Source organism: Rattus rattus, chromosome 3 (assembly GCF_011064425.1).
Source record: "Rattus rattus isolate New Zealand chromosome 3, Rrattus_CSIRO_v1, whole genome shotgun sequence".
Classification (NCBI taxonomy): domain Eukaryota; kingdom Metazoa; phylum Chordata; class Mammalia; order Rodentia; family Muridae; genus Rattus; species Rattus rattus.
Window position 1 is genome coordinate 192,401,182 of NC_046156.1, and position 24,865 is coordinate 192,426,046.

Below are 24,865 nucleotides of genomic sequence, written 5' to 3' on the forward strand. Positions count from 1 at the left end.
ACTAAAGGTAAAATAAGGAAAAGCAGTCATACTATGTTGACCTCACAGTAAATTCTCACAGGTAGCTACATCGACCACAGTAGATCCAATGACATAAAATAACTGAGAACACTACATTTCAAATCTGAGAAAAGTCTGGATAATTAAGTAAGTTGTGTAGAAATAACTAGTAAACCTCTCCTGGGTGCAATTTTAGGTCTATAGTTTAATCAAAATAAATTCTAGATGAAATAAGAATTCCTATTTTAAAACAAAGAAGACAAAATGAGAAATATTTGCCATCCGGATTGGTGAAGATGTTGTTTCAGTGTGGTAATCAAAGCCTTTCTAAGCATAATACCAAAGTGAGAAAGAAAAGAGGGATGAACTGAAGAATGTAAAAGAATGTAAAACTATACATTAAACAATAAGCCAAATTTAAAGAAAATAATATTTACAATGCCTGCAAGAAAGAGATTAGACCTCTACTATGTGAAGGAACACAGCACTTCGGGAAGTCACTATGGTTTACAAGACCTGTACTTTCCCCATGACTGCTTGTGTGATTGTCTGTCTGTCCCACTAAATTGAAAATACAAAAGGCATCAATCACATACACTTTGCTTAACATTGTTTCCTCAGCTCCTAGCACGGTGCTGTATACAAGCCAAATACTGAAAACATACTCATTGAATAAGTAGAGAGTGAGCGAGTGGCAAAAATGTTTTGAGATTCAGAGGGAAAAAACAAATCAAACTTTCCAGTTTGAGGTCAGGATTCAAGATAGCAATGCACCGTACGCTCAAATAATTCCCTGATAACATCGAACACATTTGAATAGACTAGTGGCAAAAACTTCAGGTACAAACAACTCAGCAAGACATATGCATTGATAAACTTCCGGGAACCTTGAGGAAGCTTGAGATATAAACATTCTCTTATTGTCGACAGGAGTATAGACTGATCTGACCTTTCTGAGAAATATCTTGGCACTGTGGGTTTTTTTTTTTCAATACATGCCTAGTAATTTCACATGGAGGAAATTCTCTTCTTAAAAGCTCAGCAAAAGGCCAGCAAGATGGCTCAGCATGAAAAGGCCCTCACTGCCAAGCAAATTAGAACCCCTGGATTCACAAGGTGGGAGGGAACTCTTTCCTCTGATCTCCACATGCACTCTGTGACGTGTGTGTGTGCGTGTGTGTGTGTGTGTGTGTGTGTGTGTACACATACACGCACACACACACATATAAACACAGTACACAAGTTATTATATCATTTAATGTTAAAAACATGAGCTAAGATGCATTTATTCATTGTTTTAAAAGTCATACAAGAAAGGGCATTTTGTAAATATGTCTATATTATATGGTTAAATACAGTACATCCTTTCAATGGATACTGTGCACCAACTGAGAATGCACACCATGCGTATTTATCTAAATGTGTGATTCATGTTGTTAAAGAGGAGGCTGTTGGAGAATTTCTAGAGAATCACTGTCTCACAAACCTACCTACATATGTGTGCATTAAAGAGTCTGAAAGGGTGTTCACCTATGCGACAACAGCATTTCTCTCTGGGAGGTGAGATTTGGAGCAATCGTGTTTTCTTTTTTGCATATCTATGGTTCCTGACTTTTTCACATGAAAAAGTATCTGAATGCATGAAGTATCTGTATAATTTTTTCAGGGAATAAACAATGACGTTGACAACATAAATGAAAAAAAACGTTATGAAACAGTATGTATAGTATGATACGATATTTGTAAAAAAAAAAGAAAATCACATATAAATATATCTATGTATGTATATATATAATATATATATGCCTAAGAAAGCTAGAAGGCCATACACTACAATGTTAGTAGCAGTTATCCATGGGTAGTGAGATTAGGGGGTGATTATTTTTTCTTTTTGCTTTTCTGTGTTTTCTAATTTTTCTACAATGAACATGTATTACTTGTGTATAAAAACATAATAAAAGTTTAAAAAATACACAAAGGAGACATCACTCGTCCTTCCTCTCTTTTCCTTGTTTGGCTCACTCCTTGTCAAAACACGAGTAGCGGATCTGGAGAGGGCAAGGCCAGCACAACAGAAGATAGAGGAGAAGTGGGGTGGGTGAGGCACAAGAGAGACGGGGAGGGGGGCAGGAGAAGAGGAGAGAAAGAAACTCCCTCTGTGAAATCAGCAGAGGAAACACTAAAGGTGCTTTAGAAACTGTTTCACTAGTAGCAACTTCTAAACCCAGCTTATGTGACAACTGCAAGAAGACCAAAGGACACAGCGTTACAAGTTTCATCTCCTATTAAAAGAACACAAGTATGTGCCTGAATGTGCACACGTGGTCCTGACAGTGCCCACATACCTAAAGAAGGGTCTACAGATCAAGAATTGACACCACGAAGCTTTTCAAAAGGCAGTGTTGGGTTCTCTGGAAGGCCGTGTGTCCCTGTCTAAAAATCCCAGCGTGTTGCCACTAATGACAGCACTTTGGCCATTGTTCCAATACTCGTTCCCTCTTCCCTTAGGAACAGAACCGCAAATTCCTGAGGGTTATTGACCATCCCAAGGAATGACTGCCTTTCCCGGGCATTCATGGGAAAATGGCACAGCTCTAAAGTTGAATGTCAACAGGATGCAGCAAGAGCCTGTCACTTTCTACAGAAGTAGGAGCGAGCAACTCCCAAGCATGAATCTTCACGTTGTTGGCATGAATCTCTTCTTTCGCGCCTACTGGAAAGAGCGTGTGGCTAGGCATCCACCTAGATGCAGAGATTCCACCATAGCATTTTCTTTAGTTTGTTGCAGTACTAGGCTTCACCAGCAGAGGGCTCTACCACCGAGCTATATCCCAGCACTCTGTACTTCTTCCTAAGTCTGAGGCTTCACTAAGCTGCCCATGTTGGCCTTCAAATGGCAGACTTCCTCCTCGGTCTCTCAAGCAGCTAGAGGTAGAAGCCCAAGTCTCCAGGCTCGGCCTCAGAAGTTTTTTAACAGGCTTGCCACTTACCTCCATACTATTCCTGTGAGCGTCAGTCAACCAAGTTGCTCTGTCTTAAGACATCATTAATAAAGTGAACCTGTGTATAGAAGAACCTGCTTATTAAACATTAGGTTTCCTCAGAGTAAGGAATGGGTAATACCAAAATCACGTGAAGTTCTGCCACATAACAATATAATTATCTGCTGAGAACCAAAATTCTATTATTAGAAAAGTAGATACTTAAAACCTTGAATGATGCTGTTGGAGGCTAGAGAAGGCAGGGGAGGACTTTTATCTACTGTCTTTAAAACAAAGAGTCGGAGAGTGGATGTAGATTAATAAGGTAGAAACCTTGCTTAGCGTCATAGTTCACCTCAGCTATCAATGGGGAACAACTCAGGGTCACCGGCCAGGGGTCGGGGAGGGGACCTCAACTGGGGAATTGTGTCTATTGGAATGGCCTGTGAGCATGTCTGGGAGTCCATTTATTAATTGCTAATTGATTTTGGAGGGGGCTCATCCTACTGCGGCAGATAGGCCTGAGTCATGTGAGAAAGGTAGCTAAGCAACGTGGAGGAGAGAGCCACTAATAGGTGGTATTCCTCTCCACTTTCTGCTTCAAACCCCCACCTTGCCTTCCTGGGGAGCTTCCCTAGAGATGGACCTTTACAAGATAAGAACCACCATCACCCCACCAACATGGGTTTTTTTGGTCAGTATTCTATCACATCAACAAGAAGAAAACTAGAACATTCTGTATGCACAAGGCTTGAGCCTGACATTGAAGAGGAGGACGAGGAGGCGAAGGAAAGTGAGAAGGAAAAAGAAACCATGAGAGCAAATCAACACATCTACTGGTTTCCATATTGAAATATGACCCCTCCCTCTTGCTGTAAGCAGAAATCAACCCCAACTCAGTTCCTCGCTGAAAGTTGAAGAAATTGGTGATGCTCCCAGAAGACAACACAGGGCTATGCTTGCATCAAAGGGCTGTGCCCCCCACTCCCTGGATCTTAGAGAAGAGAAAATTATCATGTTGGTGTGCTTTGCCCCAGTAGGCAGTTTAGATTCCTCATGCCGCAAGTGGGTCAGCCAAGAAAGGAGTCTGCCCGCTGACAGGGTGATTGACCCTGGTCCTTGAGTTAAATGTTGGGGTTTCGGGGTTGGGGGTGGGGCTACCGAACTACAGAGAGAACATAGAGTGTGTATGGCACCTAGGAAGCACTTTAGAAAACTGTTGTATCTACTGTCCTAAAGCATCCATGTGTAATATGACACAATAATTCCATGCCGGTGTCTAAGGGTCATCAGAAATCAATCTGTTAATATTGTCAGAGACAGGAGGAGTGCTACATTGCCATTATTTCTAATAGCCAAAACGTGTGAATAGCTCTAAGACAGAAGAGTACATAGCATACAAATGCATGCTATGAGGCAGTAAGAGAAGCCAACTCATTATGTACATATAGCATACAGGCTTATGAAAGAACATAGCCACTGGGGCTGGAGAGATGGCTTAGCAGTTAAAGGGAATGACCGCTCTTCCAGAGGACTGTGGTGGTTTGTATATGCTTGGCCCAGGGAGTGGCACTATTAGGAGGTGTGGCCTTATTGGAGTAGGTGTGGCCTTGCTGGAGGAAGTGTGTCACTGTGAGGATGGGCTTTGAGACCCTCCTTCTAGCTTCCTTCAGAACAAGACGGAGAACTCTCAGCTCCTCCAGCACCATCCCTGTCTGGATGTTGCCACGCTTCCCAACATAATAATGGATTGAACCTACAAGCCAGACCCAGTTAAATGCTGTCCTTTCTAAGAGTTGCCATGGTCATGGTGTCTCTTCACAGCAATGAAACCCTAAGACAAGGACCTAGGTTCGATTCCCAGTACCACACAGCAGCCCATAGCTTTCTCTAACTCTAGTCCCAGCAGTTCTAATGCCCACTTCTGGCTTCTGTGGATACTGTATTCATGTGGTCCCCATATGTACATGCAGACAAAACAACCTTACATATAATATAAAAATAAATAAGTCTCTAAAACAATACAGCCTCTTGAATGACAGACCGACCAAGGCTAAATGACAGGAAATGCTATTAACAACTGCCAATGATCAACAGCTGAGGGACGGGTGCCAAAGTGCCAGGAAACATTGACGGGCCTCACCGAGCTGCTACTGATTAGATGCACTCACTTTTCAAGGTGCATTTCCACCATCTGGGTATAGCTGCTTCTTGGGTCTGTTGTCCCAGTTCTTGAAGAAAGATAGAAAAGGAGCACAGTCCTTAGCCCCAATACACATAATCCGTCCCAAGATCACACAACTAATACGCGTTGTTTCCCTTCGCCACTCAGTCTAGCTTCACCTCAGTCCTGTCACTTCTGGGCTGTGGGACCCTAATTAGTCACCGCTCCATTGTGTGAACTGTGCTTTCCCACTTTCCATTAAACCCGAACATGGCCATACAAGGGCCTCCTATGTGCTGAACGCACTCCTTTATGTCATCGTTATAGTTACGTAGCCACCCCTAACCCCGTCCTGAGGACTGGGGTCAAACACCAGTTTCTTGGCCTAAGGAGTCTAAATTGATTGGCCATGGCTTCAAGTACACTGAGACTATTGTTTTCTCCTCTCTAACATCCAGGACATTAGACAAATAGACTCTAAAGACATACGAAGAAGCATGGATTCCCGGGTGAGTTAGAAGCCTCTGTTGCTCCCAGTCCTTGCCTTTTAGATCCATATATTTCCTATTAGAGACACAGGCCATAGACTGGGCTTTGACACAAGAATGCAAAACCTCATGAAGGACATTGATGGTGAAGAATCTCCTTTAAGAGATGTGTCGTTACTGTTCAGGGAGAGAGTTAAGATTGACATTCAAGCTAAGGGTTTGTTAGGGAGCAGCAAAGTGAAGAGAAGGCTTCAACCCATTCCGAAAGAACAGAGTTAGATCTTTTTAAAGGCCCTTGAGAGGAAAGAGGAAGGCTGATTTCACCCGATTAGACTTAGAGACATTATGTTGGGAGGAGTGGTGTGTTTGGTTTGGGGTTTCCCATTTGCTTACTTCTTTCTTTAAATTTTGGATGAAGCAGGAGGTTAGCAGATCCCAAGGAAGGGTGTTCCTGGAAGGAAGGGCGTCTGGAAGAACAATGCACCTAGCCACTGTGCAGCCCTTCTCCATTTGGGGGTTGTTATTTGGAAATGCCCCTTCTCCAGAAAGAGTAGAGGCAGTAAAATCGGAAAGACAGCAGGGGTGCAGCCATCTGGGTCTGTGTGGCAGCTCAGGGGGACAGAGGGCTTGGGATCTGCATTACACCACTAGATGGAGCTTCTGCTACTGGATGCAACCAGTAGCCGGAAACAGAAGCCATAGCAGTTCTCCTGGGTTGTGTATCCTGTGCTGAGGGAGGGAAGGGTCTTTGTAGTCCTGTGCAGGATCCCACGTCAGTAGATGAGGCCCTGAGTCCATGTGTGGAGCTGTCTACCATCCGCAGGGTAAAGGCAGAGCTCTTCAGAACACAAGTTAATTCCAGGGCAGGGCAGGTGCCCTCATTCCCAAGTTGCTTCTTTGTGTCAAAGGCACTACAGTTGATGTCTGTTTGACAGCAGGGTAGACATTCTGCAGCCTGGTGGCATAGCAAATAGTCACATACTTAGTGGCTTAAAGCGATACATTGTGTTAACTTTTCTAAAACATAAATCCATTTCAAAGTCCTTAAGTCAAGGCCCAAAGTCTTTAGAACCAAAGACATTTCCTTTACGTGTTTTAAAAGCCTCCAACAGTCCTTGGCTTGTGGCCCCTTCCTGTTCAGAGGAATGTGCTGCCTCTGGGAACCAAAGAAGCTCGTCAGACTCCGTATTTCCTTCTTACTGAGAGGAGGAACAGAGATACTAACTTACTGTTACTTCTCAGAGAACATCCCATCATTCCACGGGCCACTGAACGTCAAATGACGTGACTGGTGTAGCAGATGTTTACAGCGGTTATGCTGCAGGTAGGGATCTAGAGGTCATGCATCATAGCTAAAATTTCACAACACTTCTGGTTCATCACACCCATCTAACACAACATCCAGCTAACAGACAAATGTGACCTTCTCTAGAAAGTCGTTCAGATTCACAGACTCAGATGGTGTGGTGCCACTATGGAGCATAGCGAGGTTTTCCAGAGATGGAGAAGCACTGTCCCAAAACGATTGTCTGAAGACAGAGTTATACACTATAGCTGAGGTAGGCTACCCATTTTTACAACAATGTTTCAACATAGAGTGCTGTCAACATGAGACCAGCTAGAGGTTGATAAACCGGGTTCCAAAATGTTCCCTGAGCACAGCTACACACGAGTCTTGACTGGTGCGTGCTGTCATGACTGTTGGACAAGGGTCCATAGTGCTCAGGCACGATGTGTCAGAGAGCACACACACTTACCCATTGTAAAATGTCAAGTCTGTGCTTTTAGGAGTTTCTGCCCCCACCTACTTTCAGGAAACCTTCCTCAGGGGACTCTTAAAGCCCCTCCGCTTGCTGGTGGGAAGATAAAAAACACTGTATCGGGGTTGGGGATTTAGCTCAGTGGTAGAGCACTTGCCTAGCAAGCGCAAGGCCCTGGGTTCGGTCCCCAGCTCCAAAAAAAAAGAATAAAAAAAAAAAACACTGTATCTTACTAAGGACCCACAGGAATTCCACAATTCTAAGCCACTTCAAAATTCTCATACTTGTCCTATGAAAGCATTATTATCACAAGTGGGAAGGATGTGTGTACTTGGGTTAGGTCCTTGTTATGGACATAACTGAGACTGTCACACTGTCATGCTGCTGCTGCTGCTGCTGCTGCTGCTGCTGATGATGATGATGATGATGATGATGATGATGATGATGATGATGATGATGGTGATGGTGATGGTGATGGTGATGGTGATGGTGATGGTGATGGTGATGGTGATGGTGATGGTGATGATGATGATTGCTAAGTGCATCCATTCCATCGTTAGGTTTGAAAATTGGAGAAAGAAGTCTCACAAAAGCAGCTGCCACACCGTGAGTCAGGCCTGCTCCTGAACTCTGTCCGTTCTTCTCTGGCACAGAAGAACAATATTGGGACATCAGTGTCAGCTCAAATTCTGTCCCCGAGGCCACTGAAAGATGTAGAAATTCCTCTTTTCTTGTTTTATGGTTTCAGGAATAAATGGCTACATGACTCTGTGGGAAAGGACTCATAAGAGGGAGGTCCCTGCTGTATAAACTCTGTAAGTCTTGTGGGGACCATGTAGCCTCTTTCTCCATGCCTCAAGGAGTTGAGGGTCTGATTTACAGTCGTGTAAAACTGAAGACCGCTTGTGATGTCAACTTTCCATTTATCTAATTTTAACCTTTCTAGACTACCCTGCCCACTATTCTGCCCATGTGTACGTCACCATCACCATCATCACCATCATCACCATCATCACCACCACTACCATCACCACCGCCACCACCACCACCACCACCACCACCACCACCACCATCATCATCATCATCATCATCATCATCATCATCATCATCATCATCATTACCATCATCATCCACCTCAAATGATCCTCCAGTCTGTCTGTCCTGCTATATGTGAATATCGATGCCCATTGTGGGAGTTATATCCACTTTGCTTCTGCAAGTTAGGTGCTCTCACTCAGTGTCTGCTAACAGCTCGAGATGCTACTACAGTCCTCATCATTCCCAGGAGCTCAGTCACCCCCGAGCTACAGAGATAGACGCTTCTATGTTCCTTCTTCCTCCTGATCATGATGATGACAGTAATGCAGTTTCTCCCTTTCACACACACATTTTTTTAATTATATGGGAAAATAAAGTGTCCTCTGAGTACTCCCAAGGAGCAGAGCCAGGGCGGACTTTCCAACGTCATAGCAAAATCGTTTTCAGCAGTCTCACCTGCCTGAACCTTTCAGTCCCTTCCGTTGTACTTGGCCATGGTATTTCTGGTATATCAACTGTGACCACCCGGCCCATCATTTACTCTACATGATGTAGTAATTACATATTAAAATCATCTTCTAACTCCTTATCTAAATCCTATGCCCTAAAACACTGTTGCCACATTTCCCCATCTATTTGGTCTCTCCTTCATCTATCTCAGTCAGAATCCATTCCTAGATATGCTTTTCTGGTCTCTAGTGGGTATGTGTAAGCCATCTCTTTGGGGAACAACTCATCATTCCCTTTAGAAACATAACAGATGCTCGTTGATGGTCTGACCCGAGTTATTGATCCCACAGCCTGAACAGGACATACAGAAATGCCTAGAGAAAGATGCTCTGAGTCTCATCAGACAAGTTCATTGCCTTCCAAAGGGTACGACGTATGGACCTAATCTTCTACAGAGTGAGGAAGTATATCTGCAGGCCCCGAGGATTTAGGAGAAGCTGGAGGCTCAAAATACTCACTTGAAAGACCCAGTAGTTCCTTTTCCAGCTTTAACTGGGCCCCAGCTCTGGTACTGGGAAGTCAACCTGCCCTGAACTCCACCATTCCCACTGTTTAGTATAGTGTCTGGTCTTCAGGTGTGTGTATGCCATACGGCTGCAAAAAAATGAACCTCTAGATTCTTCCCAAGAGACCGACTCTCACACCTCACTGTCAGTGATGATGGATGGGTGGGTGGATGGATGGATGGGTGGGTAGATGGGTAGATGGATGGATGGATGGATGGATGGATGGATGGATGGATGGATGGATGGATGGGTGAGTCATGGGTGGATGGGTATGTGGGTGAGTGGATGAATGGATGGTGGATGGATGGTGGATGGATGGTGGATGGATGGTGGATGGATGGGTGGGTAGATGGGTAGATGGATGGATGGATGGATGGATGGATGGATGGATGGATGAGTCATGGGTGGGTGGGTATGTGGGGGAGTGGATGAATGGATGGTGGATGGATGGTGGATGGATGGGTGTGTGGATGGGTGGGGGAGTGGGTAGATGGATGGTGGATGGGTGAGTGGATGGATGGATGGGTGGGTGAGTGGATGGATGGATGGGTAGATGGATGGGTGGATGGATGGGTCAATTGCCTTGAGCCTGTCATTTTTCCCTCACCAGCACCCAGCTTCATAGCTTGCCTAATTGCTAGTTCTCCCACACCAATGCCAAAGCCAAGGCACTTTCTTTTCTGTATCCTTCTCAGATTGGAATACCGTGAAAGGACACCATGGCAGTTTGATGCTATAACACAGCAGTGTTCAGTCTTCACCTACTGTCAAGATCAGGGATCTTATCACCGTTTGTCCAGTGAATAATCCTATCCTTAGAATCAGCATCCTAGGACCCTTCTGGTACCCAATGTGTTCGACTGATCTTTATAAAAACAGATAAGTGGGGTTGGGGATTTAGCTCAGTGGTAGAGCGCTTGCCTAGGAAGCGCAAGGCCCTGGGTTGGGTCCCCAGCTCCAAAAAAGAACAAAAAAAAAAAAAAAAAAACAGATAAGTGAGGGGTTATATCAATGTTTTGGCTTGTTGTTGTTGTTGTTTTGTTTTTTGTTTTTTTTTGGTTTGGGTTTGGTTTTGGTTTTTTGGTTTTTGGTTTTTGGTTTTTGTTTTTTTTTTTTTTTTTTTATTTATTTATTTAAGCTGAGAAAACGCAGATTTTTTTTTTTTTAAAGACAAATGGAGAACTCCCAAGAGGGGAGGTGTTTCAAGAGAGGAATACCTTTGATATGTTTTTTAAAGCAATGAAGACTCAAGTGTGGTGCTGAAAAAGAGATGAGAGTTCAAGACATTCTGTGTGGGCTGTCTACATATGGCACCGCCACGAGAAGCGGTTGTGCTTGGAGAAGACTAGGGGCAGAGCCGAGCCAGAGTGAACAACTGGGGTTTAAAGCTTCAGGAAAAGAGAAGAAGTAAGGAAGAACACTGAAAGGCATTAGTAAGAAAGAAAGATGGTGACGGTAAAGCCCTGGCATGGCGGATGCATTAAATGCACACAGAGAGGGGGGTGGGGAAGAGAGAGAGAGACAGAGACAGAGACACAGACACAGACACAGAGAAAGACAGAGAGAGAACCAGCCAGCTCTCATAATGGATGCATTGGTTTGGTGATTACTTAAACAACACTGGATGGCAGACACATGTAGGTTAATAGGAGACTGTAGGGCAGAGAAGCTTGTACAGACAAGTTTTACTGGAAGAAGAGCAGCTAAAAGGAAAGGTAGAGAAGGAAGGGTAGAGGGAAAACAGTAGAGCGAGCTTTGGTCCCGATAGGACCGGTTTAATAATGAGAGGAGACATCACTGAAAAATTATAGAAAAGTCTCACAAAGCTAGGGATAGGGCTCGGTGGTACAGCACCTTCCTAGCATGAAGAGAAAGCCTTGGTTTGGTGGTGGGTGGGGCAGGGTAGATGGAATCATCTATACAGATTTATATTTTAATGAAAAGGATCGGGGATAGACATGTCCCTCACAGGAATCATTAAATTAGAATCACTCAAGTTATTTTCTTTAGTTTTGGGTTTGCTTGCCTGCCTGCCTGCCTGCCTGCTGCCTGCTTGCCTTCCTGCCTGCCTGCCTGCCTGCCTGCCTGCCTGCCTGCCTGCCTGCCTGCCTGCCTGTTGCCTGCCTGCCGCCTGCCTGCCTGTCTGCCTGCCTGCCTGCCTGCCTGCCTGCCTGCCTGCTGCCTGCCTGCCTGCTGTCTGCCTGCCTGCTGCCTGCCTGCTGCCTGCCTGCCTGCTGTCTGCCTGCCTGCTGCCTGCCTGCTGCCTGCCTGCTGTCTGCCTGCCTGCCTGCTTTAACAGAGTCTTATTCTGTTGCTCAGACAGCTCTGGAACACACTAGGTAACCAAGCTAGGCTCAAATTCACCACAACTCTCCTGCTTCACCCTCTCAAAGGCTGACTGCAGATGGGAGTCACGATGCTTGGTTAGTCTTTTTTTTTTATCTCTATGGCCAGGTCTGGGAGTCACTAACGGGTCAAGACAGGAGGCTCAAAGGCAGGTGGTGTGGGTACAAACTACAGGCATTCTGCTCAATGCACTGGCGAGAAGGCAAGGCACTTCACTCGGATCTCTCCATGAAGTAAGGAACACAGTACAGCTGAAGGGCCCTGTAGGTTTGAAGAGAGATGAATTCATCTTCACAAGTAGAAAACCAAATGCCCTTGGGAAATGTCACAGAATTGCAAGGGCTTGGAGAGGGCACTTGAGACAGATGAAGGGGACAGAGGCAGTGTGACACTCCATAGGTCAGTCACATCCACCCAGGCACAGGCATGGAGTAGGTGGATGTGTACTTTTCTGACATCTGAAAATGGTATCGCCCCTTGATGCCTGAGAGAAGTTACAAAGTTAGAGGAAGCTGCCTTTGGAAAGGCATGACCTCCCTCCTAAACTGGACACTACAGGCTTCTCCAGTGCCCAAGGGATATGAAGAAGGAGGAGGAGGAGGAGGAGGAGGAGGAGGAGGAGGAGGAGGAGGAGGAGGAGGAGGAGGAGGAGGAGGAGGAGGAGGAGGAGGAGAAGGGGAGGAGGAGGAGAAGGATAAGAAGAAGAAGAAGAAGAAGAAGAAGAAGAAGAAGAAGAAGAAGAAGAAGAAGAAGAAGAAGAAGAAGAAGAAGAAGAAGAAGAAGAAGCTCTAGTAACCCAAATTGGAAAGGTAGAGAGAGAATAAATAAGATCCAGACAGTGCCTCACAGAGTAAAACTGTGCAAAACCTAGCACAACCCTAATGTGCATTCGAGCACGCAGTCCATCAATATATAACCCACAGAGCTACCCTCATACTCGTTAAAAATCAATATTCCACTTAAAGAATCGGTATTATCATTCCGGTACCCACGGGCAATGGTTGTGCCACCTCACACTGCCATCAGAAACCTTTAAGTACCTTTGACAATTAAATTTTAGTGGGTTTGACAAAGAAGGTGGCTAAAGACTTTCAGAAGCCTCTTGCCCACAATGGATCTAAGTCAAGCCGCAGTTCGGCCATTTAATGCAGTGTCTGAAAGGCGTCTGAGCTGTCCGCTGCAGCACCCAGTTCCGCCCACCTAGCAGCTTCTACATCTAAAAGGCATTTGTTTTGAGCTAAAACTGAGTTTGCACTAAGAGGATCTGCTGCCATTAACACCAGATTTTCTAAAGCTACCTGTCAAACTACTGGAGGCGTTCTTCAGGTGGCCGGGACGTGCAAATTAGGCAGGCCGAGGGATGGATTTAAATGTTTCTAATCACAAGGCCTAAGTTATATGAATAAGGAGAATACACATTCGTTTCCACAGCCAGATTTTAGAGATAAGTTTAGTTTTGATAACAAGTTCTGAAACCCAACAGGTTCCAAAGAGTTACACTTGGATCCTACCCTTGGAACCAGCCCCTTCTATACCACCTCAAGGCATTCAAGCCCTGTGCCGAAAGTGACTGTACCCTGATGCTCAGCCAAGGCCTAAGAGGACTGTCTGAGGACAAGGGCTGGGATGGAGAACCTTTATCTTGAGGAGAAGCTTGACAGGAGGTAACCCTCAAGAGAGGACTGTGGGCAAACTGGGAAGAACAGGAGAGTTGGGGATAACACCAACCATAACCTCTGAGTTTGTTAGAGAGAAAACAATGTTCAATGATATTTGCTAAAGGTAAGTCCGGCCTTATTCAGGACCCATAGATGAGTGTAGGAGCCTCTATAATAGGACTTTGAATGAGAATAGGAGACTGGACTCAGTTCCTTATACAAGGACAGGTTTTTATCTCAAGCAAAGGAGGGCCTGGGAAAGGGAGTCAGTAGACAGAAAATTACTAACAGCAAACATCAGGGCTGGGGGGAAAAATCTATTTAATCGAACTTACTGAGATTCTTGCTAGAGACAGGCCAATGGGATCAGACATCCAAGAATGGTGGGTTTGATCAGCAATTGAAAGTGACGCCTTATAAACATCAGAAGGTTTTGGGGACCGCTGGATGTTTGTAAGGGAGCGTGTGTGCTGATGCACCTAGGAGAGAGTTCAGAAGCATGGCTAGGCAAAGGATCTTTGTCGGGCTCTCAGTGTCTTTGACTTCCTGCAAAAGATGGCGTTAGAAAGCACAGCTCTCGACCTTTGCCTTGCAGCCTGTCCTTTCTTCTCCCCGGCATGCACACTCTCCCAGCTCAGTACTGATTATGTTACTCCATCAGCGAAACAGCTGCTCGTCCCCCTCTGTAGGTACAACTTACACAGCTTGAGGAATATGGGCACAATTTTCTACGTTTTCCTCCGGTCCCAGTCTCTGAGTGGCCCTGCCCCATCAGGGTGCAGCGGTAAGTGGGAAAGGCAAACACTCACATTCCCAAGAGAATGCTAAGGAAGCAACTAGACTGAGTCTCTAATCTCTTCTTATTGCAGAAACAGAACCAAGGATCACACAAGAACCAGTTCTGACACGAGTTTCCTGTGTCCGGCCACATGTTCACTCACCCACTTACGGACACTCGGATCTATGCACAGCCCAGCTGAGGCTGGGCTCTCCTTTTTACCAAAGATCGACTATCTCTTTTCTCCACGCAGCTTCTTGAACTTAAATCAGCCGTTCTTCCCATTACTAAATCCCCTGGCTGAATTCCACCCTGGGGAAGCAGACCGGAAGCCATCCTCAAGGACCGACTTCTAATGTCCCTTCCAGCTTGAACAGAAAGCATTCTGGCAGCCAGCGCTTCTATAATCACCACTCTTTGAGAAATATTTGTTACTGTAGACCCAGTTTCTTCCACTTGGGTAATCTGGTAGATTTGAAGTGAGGCCTCCAGACCCTATGGAGTAGGAGCCATAAATAGTCACCTTTACGCAACCATTTAATAGATAAGCAACCATTCTGGGACTTGGAAATTTATTTACCGGCATACAAGTGCAGTTCACCGTTTGTCCGAAAGATGGCAGTACGGCGCTTTGTGCTTCATTGTTTTTGCAACTATTCCGAATTCTGCTAAATTTTAAAACACATTGAAGAGAAAATTTATCATGAGAGAATGGAAAAATGTAATTTCTATTTCCCGCTATTCCGTTATTGTGACAGGAATGTCTGTAAGTAAATAGCTCACATATTCAAAATATTTTTATAACATGAAAAATATCCTAACTCATATAACTTAATCCTGCCACTATCCTATGTAAGGGCTATTGCCATTTTGTATAACAATAAGTTCTGAAGTTAATCAAACACTAATTCAAAGCTTTTCATCTAGCAAATAAGTGGAGCTGGTTTCCAAAAACACAAAATTATTTCCAACACATATCTGTTTAGCAAAAAGCAATTAATCACATGTCCCGGTTTTTTAAATATCACAGAGATTTATGAACCAGCAGATATTTGGGACTAAATCACAGAATTTGGAACTAAAGTTGTCCAGTAAGTATGGTGGCCTGCTATGCCTGCTTGGCTAGCAACTCTGCCGGTCTTAATTTTGAACATTTCTGGGGAAATTGTTCTTATTTTAATTGTTTTAGTTACTGGAGAGCTCCTCTGTCCCAAGTACAGCTAGCGATGAGGACCCTGAGTAACGCGTGCACCGGTCACATGGTGGTGCCCTGTAGCTCTGGGAAAATTCTCCCACGTGGCACCAGCAGCTACCGTTTGCTCAGGGTTGAGTGTTTCAGTAACTCGGCTTAGCGACGTGTCTGATTCCAGGCTCTGCAACTCAGCCCACATGGACACCATTTCCCAGTCTCGGTTTGGTTCAAGCTCGGAGGTTGGTTTTACAATTCTCTTCAGAGGCAGCTCTCCCAAACCGACAGCAAAGCACAGAGGCTGAAGACAGTGTGCTTGGAAGAGGGAGGGCCTTCCTCTCTTGGAGGCTAACACAGCAAAACCGAGTCTTTCCAAATCTCGGAGACTTGTGTACTTCGTGAGTGCTGCAGTGTGACAGGCGCGTGACAGCCGTTCCTTTCATCACCCTGGAAGATCAGGACTGAAGAGCAAAATACCCCTGGGCTTGGAGGCTCTGAGGAATTGAAGTAAAAAGAAGATGCGTTTGTTTGCCCAGATGGCATGGACACAGATGTCGGAAAATGGCTCTGGACACAGTTGCCTATCTGCCTCTGTAATTCTACCTCGAGTCTGTCAGACTCCGGAAACAAAATTACTAATTAAATGTGCTGGCAACCCTGATGAAATTCATTAGGTCTTCAAAAACAACAGCAAAAAGAAAAGAAGAAAAGGAAAGAAGAGAAAAACAAGATATAAAACAGAAGGTTAATTGAGATGATGAGGAGGAAACTAGAGAGGACCATGGGGATGTATATGATCAAATAGTTATTTACATATATGAAAATCTTATAATGAGACACACTATGCATAATTAATATCTACTGATTAAAAAAGGACAAGAAAGAAAGTAAGGAGACTGGATGGAAAACAGAAATAAAAAGCCAACTTCCTCATTTAAAGTAACAAAAAAAAAAAAAAACCCTTAATATGTGAAACCTCAACATGTGTGACCTGTACAACACCTAAGATTAAAAATATCTGAGAATCACAATCTGTAAATGAATAGCGGTTCTTGAATAGCATCTCTGAGGAACTGGTTGCTATAAACTGTTAAAAGTAGCTTCGCAAATGTAGTCAGGTGGTGGCTGTTTCTCTAATAGCCATTCGGATGTATCTTATTTTTCTTTAGTTCCTCTTCAGTGTCACCTTCTGGAAAATGCTGCCTCTCAGAGATTTCTCCTCAGTCTCTCCCCCAAGATGCCATCACCACCCAAACCCCATGGGGAGCTGGTTTCATCAACCTGTGACTCTGCCCCACATGCGCCTTCCTGTGTGCTGGACCACTGCATCGGCTGATGGAGTCTCTGGCTAATGAACTTGCATGGGATCCTCTTCAACGTGCATGGAGACTCTTGTCCCTTGCTGTTGGTTTGGTTCCAGTTGACTCTTCCCCAGGAAACTTTCTAAAACAGCTGTTCTTAACCTGTGCATGTCGACTCCTTAGGAGGTCGAGGGACCCTTCCGTGGGAGTGGAATCACCTACGACCATTGGAAAATTCCGTTATTTCGTTACTATTCCTAACAGTAGCATTAGGAGTCACCACGACATGAGGAACTGTGTTAAAGGATCCGGGCGTTAGGAAGGTTGATAGCCACTGTCCTAAAATCTAGCTGTCATTCTTGCTTGCTGGAACAAGGCTGTATGGTAGGTTGCAGATCCTACTTGGGTGAGGACAAAAGAGACTAGAAAGAAAACTACATATGAAAGGCTGTTTACTTTTTCTTTCTTCTCCCCAGACAATTCAGTTCTCAGTCAGGGAGCCACGCTATCATTGTAGCTCCCACTGAAGGGAGGAGGGAAGTGAGAAAGCCCCCCTCCCCGCAACCCCCCACAAAGATAAAGGTAAGTTCTTACAGGCGCAGGGGGTGGGGGGAGGCAATTGGTCCCTTCTGGCCTCCCGGAGGTTTTGAAAGGGGGGAATAAACTTCAAGAAGGCGAGACGTGTGTCTGCTTCCTGCCTTTTGGACTAGAATTGCTGAAGAGAAAGACAAGCTAGTCAGAGTGGAGGGGAAGTTCCAGCCTTACAAGAGAGGTAGCTGTTGAACCCTGCTTTGTGCAATTCCCCGAGGCAACCATTTCTAAGCAATTCTAAGTATCTACTTCCGAATTAAAATCATAACAGAGAGAAATCCTGGCATGTGGTTTCCTGTCCTACAGGACTCAGACTGAATAGAGAAGAGAGGTACTTCTAAGGGAGATTATATTGTTTGTTTGTTTTTTTAAAAAAAAAAGTCAAATAGCTACACTACATTTGCAGTTTTGTTAATAAGATGAATAAATGTGTCGTTCTGAACAGTAGTTAATAGGTGTTTCGTGTGTTGAGAACTCAGCAAATAGATCTTTTGATAAATTATTTAATCAGATAATTGCTCATCCATAAATCACTTTTTGGGTAAATCTGTGTTCAGCAAATTGTTCTTTCAGCAAATTGGTCTTTTGATAAATCGCTTTCCTGTGAATTGATCTGTTTTAGCTCACTGGTGAGAGAATGAAGACTCCATTTGGTCATCTTCAAAGCTCAGATTTTGCACCGGTTGGGAACATTTCAGAATACAACTACATTGTTTTTCAGATCAACACCTGTAAGCTTCTGTTTTTGGCAAAAGCGTGAACTCTAATGAGCCACACACGATGAAGCACAAATCAGAAAGGAGCCACTTTGCACAAACAGCTTCAGTCTTTCCAAAATGCCTCTAGGCGGGGCCAGAATGGAAAGGGGAAGGAAAAATGAGTGAGATAGAGTGATGGGAAAAAACCAGGGGAAATGGGATAATGCAAAGAAGCCCAAGGCAACCTGAGCTGATGGAGAAAATCCATGGGAAGAGTGCAAGTCTCGCTCATTTAAAGCTTGCCTTCCTTGAGCTCACTTGGAGATGGGTGTCTCTACTTTAAATCACTTTGTATTTTTCCACCGCACAAAAGGCTTGCTCATGGTATGGTGGTTTGAATAGGCTTGGCCCAGGGAGTGACACTATTAGGAGGTGTGGCCTTGGAGTGGGTGTGGCCTTGTTGGAGGAAGTGTGTCACTGTGGGGGCGGGCTTAAAGACACTCCTCCTAGTATCCTGAAAACAGTCTGCTCCTGGCTTCCTTTGGGTGAAGTTATAGAAATCTCAGCTCCTCCAGAACTGTGCTTCCTGCTGTGATGATAATGGACTGAACCTCAGAACCTGTAACCCAGAACCTGTAAATGTTGTCCTTATAAGAATTGCCTCGGTCATGATGTCTCCCTTCACAGCAACGGAAACCATAACTCGGATACGTGGCTACATTTTGTTGGCATGTGGCACACTTTTTAAATATTCTTGTGGGAGTTTAAACTATGTGTCCACAGAGACACTAGTCACAAAATATCCTTATAACCTACGCCCCCAGTGTCTCCACGCAGTTCATTCGGTTTCATCTTTTGAATCCTGCACTCCCAACCCTGTGTCTCACTTACAGTTTCTCTGGCTGCTCTGACCTCATCAACCACATGGAGCCAAGAATCAGCTACTTGGCCCACACTGATGCCTCTATGTTCTGGAAACTACAAACACAAATAATTTGCCTTTCATTTCCACACACTTCTGTGTGTCATGCCAAAGACCCTAAGCCTCTAATCTTGAGGTGTTCCCCTTCGATGTCCTTATATTTCAGCAGCTTGTCTTTGATGAAGACACGCCCACATCCACTCTGACAAAGGTTTATGGAACTGGATGAAATTTTCTTCCGTAATTTAAACACAGTGCTCTCAGGTAAGGAAATAATTTGCTTGCTCATGTGCTTTAAATAGATAACCACGCCAAAATATTTAGCAGAAAGAATGCTTTCAAAAGGATTTTTGTAATGATGGGGAACTGTGGTATTCAGAAATGGAACTGAATTGGTTTTATTTAAAAAAAAAGCAGCTTTGGAACATAATATTCTTACCAGTTTGTTGGACTCAGAGCACAGATCCAGATTGGTAGGTGTCAGCAGAAGAAAATAAATTTAGTATTACTTTATACAATAAATTTGGGTTTAAAATGAAATGTTAAATACAAATACTCTATTCCATCTCAGTAGGGAGAAATTTGACAAAATTCAAGGCAAGAAATCAAGAGTCTGTTTTGTGGTGTGGGAAGTCAGGAGCTAAGGTTGGTTTGGTCTAGATTTTGTTAAACTGAATGTGGTGTTGGGTGAAAGAAAAAGAATATATAGTAATGAATATAAACTGGAAAATAATTTTTTTGCGTGAAATGCCCTTGTATAGATTTGTCTATTTTGATTCTCTTGCTTTGTCTATTGAGATAAATCTTTTGCTTTGTTGAGACCAGGACTCAATGTGTGCCCCAAGTTGACTGAGCTCCAGTAGTACTGAGATTGCAGACACCCGCCACCATACCCAATAAAACAGTAAAAGGAATATAGTCAAAGAAAGAGTCAAACTTTAATAAACATTGTCTTATCAATATAACTACAATGAATGTGAAGAAATAAAGTTTCCTAGTTTCATAGATATGAGAAACAAAGTTATAAAAACAAGGTTTTGACAAATACATCTGACATCAGGTTGCCTAATGTTATGACAAAGTTTTGGTGGTCAATATATTGAGTCAGAAGACCAGGCTATTCTGACCAAGCTAAAGTTAAGACAAAACAAAAACAACTGTTCTCAGAAAGCCCCTACCCCTCCCTGTGGTGAATCCTGAGAACAACCACAAGATGACATCCTGACCCTGCCCGACCACCCAGTTCAACACTCCCCCAAGGGACATGACAACTTAGCCCTTTCTCCAAGGCCAGGTTTAGGGCTGTTTGAGGAAAATAACTAACTGAGCCAAGAACAGCCCGTTGAGCAGCCCAGCCAATACCTGACCAGATCCTTTGTCCTGTGCACCACCAATGAGAATAGACAAGCTAACCCTGTTGCTGAAATCTTCCCTCTGTAAGGAATAAAAGTTGTGTTCTTTTGGGGTTCAGGGTTGCCTCTCCCTGGGTGGATGAGCAGCCCCACGTACATGAGTTAAAAACCTTATACCCTCATGCTATTGCAGTGGTCACTTTGTCAATCTGTGCTCTGTGTGTGGTGCTCCTGATGTAGGGCCACTTTGGGGTCTTACAACAAATGCATTTGATGCACATATGTCAAAATATTGCAGTATGCATTTAGAGACTGGGATATAAACAGCAGAAGAAAGATACAAAAGGCTTAGAACTGGAACTTTAGAGATGGACTAGGATTGGGATGACAGACTTATTTTTCACTAAAACACTACAATACTAATGTATAATACTAATTGACTTTTTAATTATCTATCTATTGCTACAAAGCAAATGTTTCACAAAAGTGTGAGACAGTTACAGTGCTGGCAGCCTCTTGACTGGTGCTCTCTAGAGGTGACTCTTTATGAATATAAATCTTTTCTCTGGGGCTATGTTCCACAGACAAGTTGTCTGAAGAAAGTCTACAGTTGTTCCACCAATGAGTACATCATGTAAGCCTAGTTTGAGAGGTATGGGGATTATCTGTAGAATTAAACAGACTTAGCCTCTAAGAAAGGTGGGAGGACACAGAAGAGCAAATGGTCGCTTTCTGTTACAAGCCCATTTTAACCATGTACACATACGACCGGGAGCACTTGAAAAAGTAAAGCCTTTTTTTCACTGTAACCCATCAAGAATCCCTTCCAAGATGTAAATGACTTTGCACAGGACCAGGACCATTTTTCTCTATTTGTTTCTCCCACATAACAGTTGTCTTAGTCAGGGTTTCTATTCCTACACAAAACATCATGACCAAGAAACAAGTTGGGAAGGAAAGGGTTTATTCAGCTTACACTTTCCACATTGTTGTTCATCCCCAAAGAAAGTCAGGACTGGAACTCAAGCAGGTCAGGAAGCAGGAGCTGATGCAGAGGCCATGGAGGGATGTGTCTTACTGCCTTGCTTCCCCTGGCTTACTCAGCTTGCTGTCTTATAGAACCCAAGACCACCAGCCCAGGGATGGTACCACCCACAAGGGGCCCTCCCTTCTTGATCACTAATTGAGAAAATGCCTTACAGCTGAATCTCATGGAGGCATTGGCTCAAGGAAGGCTCCTTTCTCTGTGATAACTCCAGCATGTATCAAGTTGACACACAAAACCAGCCAGTACAATTGGCTCTTTGTCAATTTGACACACAAACACATCACTATTAAGTCTCAACTCATATTTTCTTATTCATCCCCAAGATCTAGATAACTTCTAAGAGTCCCACAGTTTTTACAAATTCTTATACATTAAAATTTCAACCTATTTAAAATATCCATTCTCTTTTAAAATTCAAAGTCTTTTTACAGTTCCAAGTCTCTTAACTGTGGACTTCACTAAAATACCTTCTTTCTTCAAGAGGGAAAAATATCAAGGCACCGTCACAGTCAAAAGTGAAATCAAGCTAACTGTCCAATGTCTGGGATCCATCCACAATCTTCTAGACTTCTCCAAGGGCTCGGGTCACTTCTCCAGCTCTGCCCTTTGTAGCACACATCTTGTCTTCTAGGCTCCAGCTGCCTGTTCTCCACTGCTGCTGCTGTTCTTGGTGGTCATCCCATGGTACTGGCATCTCCAAAACACTGCTGTCTTCCACTGCAGCTAGGCTTCACCAATAGCCTCTCACAGGCTCTCTTCATGGTGCCAAGCCTCAACTCCTTTGCATGACCCCTTCAGTCCTGGACCATCAAATTGCAACTGAGGCTGCACTTTCACCAATGGCCTTCACAGTGTCCAGCCTCAGCTGCTCTCCATGACCCCTTCATGCCTTCAAAACCAGTACCACCTGGGTGACGCTTACACATTACCAAGTCCAGCCACAGCACGAGGTACAACCTTGGCTATCTCTGAAACACAGCCTTTTTGTGGTCTCAGAAAACACTTCCCAGAAGGAAATGATGCTGGTCTCTTCTTAATCACCACTAATTTCTAGGCTCCAGCTGACCAGCATCAATTGTCCCAGTAACGCAAAGGTTTCACTTCAGTAGTTCTGGCATCTTGTTAATCACAGCTGATTCTTCAGCCCCAGCTAACCAAAATCACAGAATCATCACAATCAAAATAACAACAGTCCTGATAAGAGTCTTTAATCTTCCCTCTGAAATTTCACAAGAAAGGCCTCCATCTTCTGCACTGTTCTCAACATTATCTTCCAAGAGCCCACAGAACATCCCACAGAGCTCTTAACATCCCAATGGCTCTTCTAGCTCAAAGTTCTAAGTCCTTCCACAGTTCTCCCCAAAACATGGTCAGGTTATCACAGGAATACACCCATATGCTGGTACCAATTTGTCTTAGTCGTACAAAACATCATGACCAAGAACCAAGTTAGGGAGGAAAGGTTTTATTCAGCTTACATTTCCACATTGCTGTTCATCACTAAAGAAAGTCAGGACTGGATCCCAAGCAGGTCAGGAAGCAGGAAGCCATGGAGGGATATTATTTACTGGCTTGCTTCCTCTGACTTGCTCAGCTTGCTTTCTTATAGAAACCAAGACCACTAGCCCAGGGATGGTACCACCCACAAGGGGCCCTTCCCGCTTGATCGCTAATTGAAAAAATGCCTTACAGTTGGATCTCATGGAGGCATTTGCTCAAGGGAGGCTCCTTTCTCTGTGATAACTCTAGCTTGTGTCAAGTTGACACACAAAACCAGCCAGTACAAGAGCATGTGTTGCTTTGGACATACCAGACCACCTGTAGTCATGGGATGAATAATCCTGTGGGTCTGTTTCACAGTCACTACATACCCATAACATTAGCCTCCCATCTGAACTGCTCTGTTTATCTCACATTGGTCCAACCAATGGGATGCCTTTCCAGGAGCTAGAGTCACAAGAAGAGGACAGGTCTTTACGGTACCTGCTCTCCCAGCCCTTACCTTTTCTCTCAAAGTCACACCACACTCGGGGCTACAATTCTTGCCATATTAAGTTAGCAACTCCCTCTCCTTGTATCTTCAGAAGTGGTGGACCTACCAGCTTCCTGTTCTTCCTGCTTCTGTGTTAGCTCATTTAGGTGGCTACAACAAGGCACCAGAGATGAAGAGGCTTAGAAATAACAGAATTTCCCCTTCAGAGTCATGGAGGTTGAAAGTTCAAGGCAAGAGAACAACATGGTCAAGTCCAGGTGAAGGACCTCTCCTGGGTTGCAGACCACAGGGCTGTAGGAACATGGTTGGAGAAGAAAGCATACACTCCCCTCTCCTCTCCTCCCCCCTTCCTCCCCTTCTCCTCTCACTATGTAGACCATAGGCTAAGCTGGCCTCAAACTCACAAAGACTCTTCTGACTCTGCATACACAGTCTGGATTTAAGTGCATGCACCACTGTGCCCAGCTCAAACCATCTCTTCTTCTGAAGACATTGCTCCCTCTCTTAAAGACTCCACTTTCACTACCCAAGCACCTTCCAAAGGCCTGGCCTCTTGTATCATGACATTGAAGCCAGAATTTCAGCGTGAACGCTGAAGGAAACAAACCCATCTTCCCACAGCATCCACCTATGATTTTTTTTTTGATTCTTCTTAATTTCCGTTCTACTTCTTGCTCATACAGTGACAGACGTAATGTGGACCTAATGTTTAGTCAACCTAATTCATTAAACCTTTATAGTACAGGGCGCTATGCAACGTAACATGAGCTTATGAAAAGTAAGTCTTACTTTTAGCTGCCAAGTCTAGGAAGGACAATAAGAAGAAACATAAAAGAATTGCATACTCAATACACAGAGCAATATCATTCATTATGGAAAATATAAACTACTGAAATAAAATAACAAATTCAGAGTGAGCAGACAACTTTCAAATTTACTCTTTTCCTAATTCCCATCGATATAGTTCCTCAGTGGAGTGACTGCTTGAGTTTGCAGTTGCTTGTTCCCTTTGTCAAAGCCGAGTTATAACAATTACCTTAATAAACATATTTTTGGATCTGAGATGCATTCCGGCACCCATGTGGTATATATTTAAAGCATTTGAAGTTTGATCTAGAGTGATAAAATATGTGCTAAAGTCCTGGATCTGTTAGTTTTAACAGTCGCATAGGCTTCCCATTTCAGAAAGCAGGCAACAGTAAGACCTGGGGAGTTCGTAGAAGCAGAGGCATCAGGGACAAAAAGAAAAAAAAAAACATAACTTTGCTCTAAGCTCCTCAGCTCTGTAGTAAATGCTTACGGCATGCTGTTGAAAGAGGAACGGACTCTGTTGACCAGGATTTTTTAAGTTACACACCAGGCTGCATGACTTTATCAGTTAGGAGCCCGTACTCCTCCCCCGCCGTTCCAATTTTATATTTCACTAATAATTTTTTAGCACTCAAAACAACAGGGTTTCATTATGACACGTGCGCTCATGTACAGCATGCTATTTTGACTTCGTTCAGCCTCCCAGTCCCACCTCTCGCTCCCCTTTCTCCC

At 44.1% G+C, this 24,865-nt stretch overlaps 1 protein-coding gene across 1 annotated transcript in view; it reads left to right on the plus strand.

Moving 5' to 3' along the window:
• Nucleotides 1–19,272, plus strand: part of Rgs7bp (regulator of G protein signaling 7 binding protein) — a 116,516-nt gene extending 97,244 nt beyond the window's left edge. The window contains exon 6 of the mRNA XM_032898940.1: nucleotides 19,097–19,272. Coding sequence (XP_032754831.1) covers nucleotides 19,097–19,110 — 14 coding nt within the window. The 3' untranslated portion in view covers nucleotides 19,111–19,272. The remainder of the gene's footprint in view (nucleotides 1–19,096) is intronic.
• Nucleotides 19,273–24,865: the final 5,593 nt, after the last annotated feature.